We start from the raw sequence: 10,050 nt of genomic DNA, 5'->3' as shown, positions 1-10,050 counted from the left end.
CCCAAGTGCACTACCAAGAGTCTTAACCATTCCTTACACTGGGAATAGAGTTCACTTGAGGACATATTGGTTAATGGAGTTCAAGGATGAAAAGAACACCAGAAGGTTTTTCAGATTAGAAGTCCAGCTAAAGATTTCAAACAATGAAACTCTCAGGGAAATGCAGGAGATGTTGGATCAATCTAATGAAGATGAATCTGAGTTTTACAGACAACTCCAACACCATATAAAAGAGAACAATGAAAAACTAGGAAAGAAGACTAGGCACTCAAGGAGAAAAGATTAATTTGCTCATACTAGAGAAGCACCTTGAACAAAGCTTGTAAGACCTGTGTGAACTTTCGTCTGTCAACTTTCAACAAAACTGTAACACTTATCATTTTAATCTGCTATTAAATGATCTTTTTATTTAGGGTGTTTTGTTATCATCAAGTCCTTCTAAATTTATGCCTACAATTCTAGTAGACATAAACTGGGGGAGATTGTTAGGAATATGTTGTAGGCTTGATGATATTTTACCAAAACACCTTAGTAGATTTAATTAAGTATAATTGTAGCTCATAACAAATAATCTTACTTGTCATCCGTTGAAAGAGTAGCTTATAAGTAAATAAGTTTGTGTAGCATATTCCTGTGTACCGTAATGTCTTAGAAAATTAGAAGTTGTAGGATATTTTAAGTCATGTTGACTACAAGAATGATATGCAAAATAGGTTGGCCAATTACAAAAATTATATGCCTTGTAATTTTGCATAAGTGAAATCGAGTCAACTGCTATGGAAATACTTTCAACGAATGTTTCTACAAGGCCTCGAAGGATGACCCAAGTTTCAATCAACGGATGATCCAATAGAGTCTGGACGGATGATCCAACAGAATCTCGACGGATAACAAATTCAAATAGGAGTTGATAGTGACTTGACAGTCACATGGGTTGATTGTATACAAAAGGAATGTGGTAGCCTGTAATCAAGATTATGAAGATCAAGAAGCATTTTCATTTCCATGCTAACTTGAAGAAATATAAAGATGCTGGATGGAGAAATGAAGAAACATGTGATTAGACTTAGACATGTTTGTTTTATTAGTTTATCTTTTTCACATGTAACTTGGTGATATATAAACCAAGAGTAGCAAGTAGAAAAATAACCATTTAAAAGAACTGAGAAATAGATAAGGCATAATCTGTTAAAAAATTCTAAGTTCTCTCTCTGTAAATTTACTTGTAAGCAGCTATGTGCTTTTTGCATCACAGAGATCTTCTACATTTATATATATCTCTGGTGGAAACAACAATCCACCAGAAAATTTTTAATACATCCTTATTTATTTACTTTATGTTTGAATACTTGAATATTTCTTATCCGCACTTAGCATATTCATACACAATTATATTTATATTTGCAAGAAGTTTCAAAGATTGTAAAGAAACCAATAATTATATTCAGCCCCCTTCTGTGATTCTACTTGTTAGATTGTTTGGGAATAACAATATTATTTGTTAAGTTAATTTTAATAAATTGATTTAAAACATGAGGTCAAACATAATAATACATTAACAAATCATAATCTTATTCATTGATCGTTTTAAGTTTAAAAATATATCTTAAACTTTTTCTGTATATTATATATATAGGAATATAGTTATATATGAATATTTAGTATATATAATACATAAAATATAATCGTATATATATATATACAGACATATACATTTATTTATTTATTTATTTGAATATGTCACGACTTCGAAGAGTCGGTGTACTTTAGTTGAATTCGAAATCATAATTTAACCCATTTTAAAAACAATACTTGAAATGCTTCAGCTTATTTTGAATTAGAAATCTGACCCATTCTTTGAAAATATTCATCAATTGGCTATGTGAAACGATTCACTGCGTAGTTTTAGTCTATTTAAATTATGAATTCGATAAAGACATCTTATTAATAAGGCAAAATGTTTGTAATATTTTATATCAATAAAATTTATTTGATATTTAAATAACTAATATGTATCAAATATATCAACTTGGCCAAAGATGAGTTATTATTTTTGGGACTGGACATACATGGAATTTGACACAATTCGTCACAAAATCTGTTTATCACTCTGACTTTCAAGATTTTCCAGCATAAGCTATAGGCCCAGTTGATTTCGATGTGATCTCTAACCTACCAGATTAGATAAAAGGCTCGGGATTGGGTCAAGTTGGTACCCTAGATATCATGAATCTTAATATGATCCCCAATACCGACGTGTTACAGGGATGTGAGGGCATTGAAGAAGATTTCTTTCATGGTGGGTTGAGGTTTATGAAAGAAGTGGATCTAGAATATGTCATGAATAAAGAAACTTATATATGAGTACTATAATAAAAATGATTTTGCTTGAAGTCAAAATTATGTATTTGAATTGTATATATGTAACTACACGACCACACCCTAATTTTTTAAATAGCAGCTGATAGAAACTGTGGTTTATCAAAAAGGCTTATTTAGTAGGTTTATACGGATTTTATTCAACCATTGTATAATTTCTCGGGTGTTCTAATACAATTCTTTGCTTTTTTTAAAAAAAACTTATGACCTGTGTGATGCTAGGTAATGTTTTAAAAATTTATTAGTAAATCTTTTGTCCTTTTTATGATAAAACATATGTAAAACTTTATATATAATTTTATTGGCCAATTTTTTCTAACCTTTTAAAATTTTAAATATATTTACATATATTTTTAAAATTCAAAGCTGAAAAAATTGATAATTAGACCAACAAAAGTGATTCAAATGATCGAGATAGGTGAACAATATGATACATAGTCTCCATTCAGTGACCAATTTAACATTGAAATCATTGAAAATATCATAAAAATACTTGTTTTATCAATAGTATCATTCTGAAATTCTATGCATTCCAAGTTAAAGTAATAAATGTAACTCGTTATCCACGACTATGAGAAATATACTATCACACGTGTCTTGTAGTGCTTACCACTTACAAATTTTGCGGAAAATAATGATTCCAACACGAAGTTGAAAAAACAGAAGGATCTTCATTTATTCACAAAGATGTTTTTCCTTTTCATATAAAATGAAATAATGTATTCAACATTCATAATTTAGAACTTTACACTTTACAACTTGTTTCCCTTTTTGTTAAAAGCTCTATAAATGTAATTTTATTTCATGAATATTTGCAACTATAAGTTTCAGTTTCATCCTATTTAGCTTCCAACTTGCATGATTAAAAACATAGAAATTTCATTACTTAACAAAATATTTTTGATTTAACATATCAAAAAAATGACATTTTTACCATTATTTTTTCCATCTGATACATGAATATCACTTTTCAGGGAAGATAACCAATAATACCATTCTAATAAGCAATTGACAAATGCTTAATAGAAAACAAACAAACACACATATGTTTTTGAAATTCTGAAATGGGTCTAATGTCGGCTCCTCACAATTCCCACAAAACATATGTCAATTACATATGTTTTGAAATTCTGAATGTTCTACTTGAACGTATGGTGGTTAACTTTCTTTCTTTTTATTTGAAACTTTTGAATATTTAAAAGACGTGTAATAGCATTGTATTACGCATATACAAAATGCATATATATGTATCACCCTTTTGCACAATGCGTATCGGTGTTTCTTTAACAACATCTATATGTAATATATGCATTCATTCAATGCGTGAACCATATTACTCATTCAAAAAATGCATAACACGCTCGTAAAAATGGCCAACATCTCCGCGTCGTGGTATTTCTGTCAATCCTCTTTAAAAAACTGTTACTTATGGCCTTTGTCCTAACATATCACGTCCAAAACGTGTTAGAAACTGGCTTGTGTCTCGCACGGACTATTGCGCTAATTATTTTATTTTATTAAAGCAGGACAATTAAGTTTGGAAATGAGGCCTTCTGGTTATTGTGTTTGTTGGATATGTGACTCTTAGATAATATTTGTATTTTTTTATTATACATGTCAGCCAGCAACTAAGACAGGAATGAAATTTCCAAGGAAATTATATATCCAGATGGATTAAACAAGCAGCGTTTGTATTGGCAAAATATTATCATCAACATCAGCTTGGGGGTGTAGCTCATATGGTAGAGCGCTCGCTTCGCATGCGAGAGGCACGGGGTTCGATTCCCCGCACCTCCATCTCATTTTTCAGTTTTATTAAACTATAAAATGCTATGTCTACTGAAGGCACCTCCATTCTTTTTCATAATTATTAAACTATAAAATGTTATGTCTACATTACTGAAGTTCCTCTTATTTCGGGTTTCAGACTTTCAGCTTATAAATCTTGATCCATCATGGCCCAGTTTAGATGAGTAATTTAATATAAACCAGGCTCAGGCCCAAGTAAGAAATGTACTAGTACTGTCTCCTGAACTCCTAAATCCTTTTCTTTACAGAGCTTTTACTAATACATTTCCTATGTTCTTTTGTTCCCTCAGAAAATGGACTACTCCTACTCCTCTTCTTCTGGTAAGCTCCCCATCTTTTACTTCACACCACACACACTTCACACACACACACACACACACACACACATTTCTTCTGGTATAAAGCTCCTCCATCTCTTGTTCTTAAATTTTACAAATAAGCACATACACATGCATGTTTAAAAACATTAGCCCTTATTTTAGAGTACCCTCGTATGAATTCCCTGTTCCGCTAATTTTAGAGTACCGTCGTATGAATTTCTAGTTCCGCTTATTTCAGAGTAGGATGGAAAAATCTTGTTAGAGAGATGACAGGCGTTAGTCAGTAGTAACATCAAATTTAAGTTATTACAGGCAGTAAGTGGTTAAGTTGATGACAAAATTTTAAGGAGTTTCACAACTCAAACCTAAAGAACTTAAGGAATAAAGGACAATATTGGAGCATATAAGATACCAACTCCACTACTTTTCACTCTCATTTTTCAAACCTTATTAATTGAATCTTTACAGTTACTTGCATGAATAATTATTAGTATTTTTTTTTAAAAAAATAAATAATAACAGGGCCCCACACCAGTTATATTCATATGTTTGCAGAGGCAGAGATTATGCATTTGCATTGTATTTTTCAGGTGGTTGGCAGGCTCGAATGGCCGAAGAAAATCAAGAATTTGATGAGAAAATGAAAGCAAGTGAAGAAAACAATGGCCACTACATTTTCACAAACTTCGAGACTCATGCAGCAGCAGCACACAAACCGGAAGATTATCTCAACATGTCACTATATGATCACAGTTTTTCCATCACAAAAACAGAGTCCACTACTCATCATGACTCGTCTCTGGCTCTGAGTCATGTCTACAACACTCACTCGGATGTCAACATGGTCACTCCCTTGCAGGCCTTTTCTGCCAACTCGGGGTTTCTTGACTCACCTTCTCAGATACACTTCGGGGGCCAGTCTAATGAGTCTGGGAACGAGTTGGTAGTTTATGAGTATCAGGACTCTGGTAAAGCAGCAGCTGGTGCAAAGGAGTTGAATAATCGTAAGAAGATTGTCGCTAATGACAGTTTCGGCCAAAGAACTTCGATTTACAGAGGTGTCACCAGGTAAATCCTTTTTTAAATATTACTTGCATTTATCAAACATTATTCATATCGATAATTATATCGCTTAGAACAATGAATTATTTATCTTTACGATTTGTACTACTGTGACCAGTAATTTGCGATATAATTGATGGTTAGGAGAGTTTGTTTATAAAATTAAATACGAAATACGAATGAAATAAGAAAAATTAATTAGGGGCCTACATGTTAGATATAATGCTCTCTAATCTGGTACTAGTACATTGTTATAACAGAGTCTACATGAGCTAAGTGCAATGCTGCTATAAATTTGTAAGTAAGGATTTGACGTTACATGCTTGTAGCTGCTACAAATAGCTTATAGTTAAAGTAATGAATGATGCAGACACAGGTGGACGGGAAGATACGAAGCGCATCTATGGGATAACAGCTGTATCAGGGAGGGTCAAGCTAGAAAAGGACGCCAAGGTCTCTCTCCCCTGATCTCCCTCTCTCTCTCTCTCTCTCTCTCTCTCTCTCTCTCTCTCTCTCTCTCTCATCTCTCTCTCTCATCTCTCTCTCTCTCTCCGTTTTCTCTCTGTAATTTGACGGGGAATTGAAATATTCAGAATGCAGTAGCAGAAGGGATAGTACACTCTCTACATAATAAATAATTTATTGTTAAACCCTACGAGTGCATAAGTTTTTGTTTGACTATAAAGTTGTGAGCGTCAGGTGGGCATGTTCTCAGTTCTTTCTTTCATATCAAATCATATCAGTGACTTTATTTTTATTTTATTCATCATCATAGATTGACTGATACTCCTATTTACAATTCATTTAACTTGTACATTTTGTACTTGTACTTTCTGTTCTCAGTATCCTCCACTTTCACTGATTTGATCAGATTGGCCGCCATTTTGGTGTTGTTTTCTTGTTTTTTCACCTCTCTTCATTTTTTTAACTTTTTACCCCCATCACTATTGTTCCCATAAATAAGCTTCTTCTGAAACTGGGATGATGATGAGATGGTCTTTTCAACTTTTGCTTTTGCTTTCCTGCTGCTTCAGACTCCTTCTATATATAGCTTTGACCAAGTCTCTACCTCATTTAATTTGAATGACTGCCCACCATTTTTAGTGGAAATATGAACATTACAGAAGTTATTGCAATAGCTATTTAACACAACAGAAGAACCCAAAAATTATTAATACATTTGGGCAAGTTGTTATAACAGATGCTCACATGACTTGTATTCAATGGCCTCATGTTGATGAAGCAAAACTAATATTATCTCTCACATTCATTATAGTTTGTCATCCTTTATATGAGAACAATAGAATCCCATGTCATGTTCATATTTTGAGGTCTTAACTTCTTTTCCCTCCCTGGAATTATGCTTCCTCTATTGTGATTGCTTTCGCGTAATTCATTTGACCGCCTGGACCTGCCTAATTCCGTCAAACTCAAAAAATGTTTATTGATCAATTTTTGCAAAAATTAACACAACCGTCTAAGCCGATTTTTAGAACATTGCTTTTAAGTGTATGCATAGACAGTAAAGAAACGTGTATGGTTTATGTATGGGTATGTATTTTGTATTTACAATAACAAACAACTATAAGACCTGATTTATGAATTTAATCTAGTTTGCCTTGGCTAAATTACAGAGCTCTAGCCAGGAAAATCTTTAAAAACAAAATTCCTGCATAGTAGTTAGTTTTTATCCAACCTTTTAACAACTTTCTGTTTACCAAAACTTTTAACAACTTTCTCTTTACGGATGATCTGATAGTCTCTGATACGAGTTGTTTTGAGTTAACCATTTGCTTAGTAAATTAACAAATTGACACAAGTTTGGTTCAGTTTACTTGATGCTAGTATTATCCTAATATAGTATGAGTGGTTTAGGAGAGGGGGAGATGGAGAAGATAAAGAACTGTGTTCATGTAAAATGAATCTTAATATCAGTTCAGTGTTCATGTATAGGCTTCAATGTAGCAATATACTCCGGGACACATGTGTTGTAACAAATTGTCTCTTTTATGCTATTAATATTCTAAATCATTTATAGAATTTTTTTAAGGCTACACATGCAAGTTGTAAGATAGTACTGTTTTTATTTTCATCAAAATTTTAGAATCAGTGAATAGCTTTCAACATAGATATACTTGATCAATTCTCATGTGTAACAATAACCCCCAAAGTACATTGCATCAAAGTCATGATTTTTAGGAAGTAACAGATGTTCTCTATGACAGAGCAATAAAACACTTGGTTAGGACATTATATTATTAGTGAAAGATATGATTTACTTGTTTGTAGAAGGTTATGTGCACATTTAAGCATTATTTTCATGAATGTGTACTGTATTATACTCTATTTCTTATGTGCTTTGTATTGCTTTAGATTATCTCTCCGGGTAGTATTATTTCAGCTGACTGCTGTATTCACTAGTTCTTTTAACATAATTTTCCGATTTCTTGCATGCCTTGTGGTACTGGATGATGCCTTTTCACTTCAACTCTGAAAACTATGGCAACAGTTTACTTGGGTAGGCTACATGTTTGTCATTTTCGTGTTTCTTATTATTATTAGAGCTTACCTTCGCAAAATTACTTATAATCTGTATGTCTTGGTGAAATTGTGTCCATTAGGTGGTTATGAGAAGGAAGACAAGGCAGCGATAGCTTATGATCTGGCAGCTTTGAAATACTGGGGTCCTACTGCAACCACCAATTTCCCTGTGACTATCCTGCCCATTCTATAGTTTTATTATGATTTATTAATTTCCATAATCTCCTTGATTCAACGGCTAAAATATAATCGTAAGTTACATTTTTTTTACTAAATTTATTTAGGTTTCTAACTATACAAAAGAAGTGGAGATGATGAAGAATTTCAGTAATCAAGAATTTATTGCCTCTCTGAGAAGGTATCCTACTTTAGGTTTCTAGCTACTATGCAAGACACCATGCCTATGCTTCAGCTACGATTTCTTACCAAGTTATCACCGATTTGTCCAGGAAAAGTAGTGGTTTCTCTAGGGGAGCATCCATTTACAGGGGTGTAACAAGGTCTGTGCTCTTTCTTTCAATCCAGTAGTTTTCTTAAACGTGTTGTTTGTTCTATGCAATTTTCACTCAATTTAAATGGATGATACTGTATAGCCATTACTAGTGACTAACTTTCTCTTGTCTATGCGCGTTATTGTGATTGGATGGATTATGCGAGTAACAGTTTGATAACAAACTGTATTTTTGCAGGCATCACCAACAAGGACGATGGCAAGCAAGAATTGGCCGTGTTGCTGGAAATAAAGATCTCTATCTCGGAACTTTTGGTAATTACGCACAAGTTGCTCGGCTAACATTAATGTTTAAATATTTCTAATATAATGAAATTTACAACTCACAAAGAATATGTAGAGTAGAGAGATCTATATATCGCCTTGCATGTGAAAGCTTTGCTGCTCCTAACAACCAATATCAGTTGACGTCGTTGGATATATGTCGTCCATTTTGGAAAGGGGACTTATTTTGGATTAAATTAGAGTACCCATGGATAAAAATACTGACTGATCTTATAAATGGTGCAGCTACTGAGGAAGAAGCAGCTGAGGCATATGATATAGCAGCAATCAAGTTCAGGGGTGTAAATGCAGTGACCAACTTTGAGCTGAGCCGATATGATGTTGAAGCCATCGCCAAGTCTTCTCTTCCAATCGGGGCGTCAAAACGTGTAAAGCTCTCGCTTGAAGCAGAATCAAAACCATCATTTGGAGGCAACCTGGAGCAGCAGAGCATCAGCAACAGCGGAAGCAACATAACTTTTGATGCTACTAGACCTGTTTCTGCTAATTCCTACGAAGTTCCATTTGATTCCACAACCCCGCATTATCATCACAATCTCCTGCAATTCCATTCCATAAATGCAGGCACATCTGATGCCTCTGATTCCATGTCCACAGCAGTGACCTCAGAGCAAGTAAGAGCAGAACCAGCTGAGTTTTTCCTTTGGCCTCATTATCCCTGTTAACTTATGAGATGGTTAAATTTCTCTTTAAAAACCATTTAGCTGATATTGATCTCTTAGCTCTTGTATTCTCGCTTAAAAGCAATGCAGGCTTTATAATATTAACAGGCTTAAGAGCCGAGACTAAAAATTAGTTACAACAACGGTAGCATAAAATATTGAAATATGTTGTTCCAGAAATGAAACAAATCTTACCGTAGACTGGCTGAGAAGAATGTATGATCGGTCCCCCCCCCCCCCCCCCGATCTTGTTGAATGTTTTAACTTTTAGCTGCAGAGTATTTTTTTAAAAAAATTATTTAGTTAAAATTGCTGCTGGTCCTTTTACAACTACAAGTATCAGATCAATCTTCTTAGTTTCACTTCCAGCTTCCTGAAATCTTAATGTTATCTGTTTCCTGCCTGCTATTTGCTTTTCTTTACTCATCTGCCGAAGATAATTGATAGGATCTGATAATTATTTCACCTTCAAATCTTAGTC

General features: G+C 33.6%; 1 protein-coding gene and 1 non-coding gene across 2 annotated transcripts; both read left to right on the top strand.

The window, feature by feature from the left end:
- The first annotated feature begins 4,103 nt into the window (after positions 1–4,103).
- Positions 4,104–4,176, top strand: TRNAA-CGC (transfer RNA alanine (anticodon CGC)). Its single transcript has one exon. It is a non-coding gene; the product is annotated as a tRNA-Ala (tRNA).
- Positions 4,177–4,407: 231 nt separating this feature from the next.
- Positions 4,408–9,821, top strand: LOC141717263 (AP2-like ethylene-responsive transcription factor AIL7). Its single transcript, XM_074519356.1, has 9 exons — positions 4,408–4,509; positions 5,099–5,576; positions 5,941–6,023; positions 8,080–8,088; positions 8,192–8,280; positions 8,396–8,469; positions 8,561–8,611; positions 8,801–8,877; positions 9,133–9,821. Exons 1-9 carry the CDS (start codon positions 4,482–4,484, stop codon positions 9,570–9,572), a joined length of 1,329 nt encoding a protein of 442 aa, XP_074375457.1. The 5' UTR covers positions 4,408–4,481; the 3' UTR covers positions 9,573–9,821.
- Positions 9,822–10,050: the final 229 nt, after the last annotated feature.

This window comes from Apium graveolens, chromosome 4 (genome assembly GCF_009905375.1).
Source record: "Apium graveolens cultivar Ventura chromosome 4, ASM990537v1, whole genome shotgun sequence".
Classification (NCBI taxonomy): Eukaryota; Viridiplantae; Streptophyta; class Magnoliopsida; order Apiales; family Apiaceae; genus Apium; species Apium graveolens.
This window is presented reverse-complemented; position numbering and strand designations above follow the sequence as displayed.

Bases quoted from the DNA above. Each gene is read 5' to 3' on its own strand.
- LOC141717263 (XM_074519356.1), top strand. From the start codon at position 4,482: ATGGACTACTCCTACTCCTCTTCTTCTG. The intron at 8,470-8,560 runs GTATCCTACTTT...CGATTTGTCCAG, and splicing joins TTTATTGCCTCTCTGAGAAG to GAAAAGTAGTGGTTTCTCTA. The intron at 8,878-9,132 runs GTAATTACGCAC...TAAATGGTGCAG, and splicing joins TCTCTATCTCGGAACTTTTG to CTACTGAGGAAGAAGCAGCT.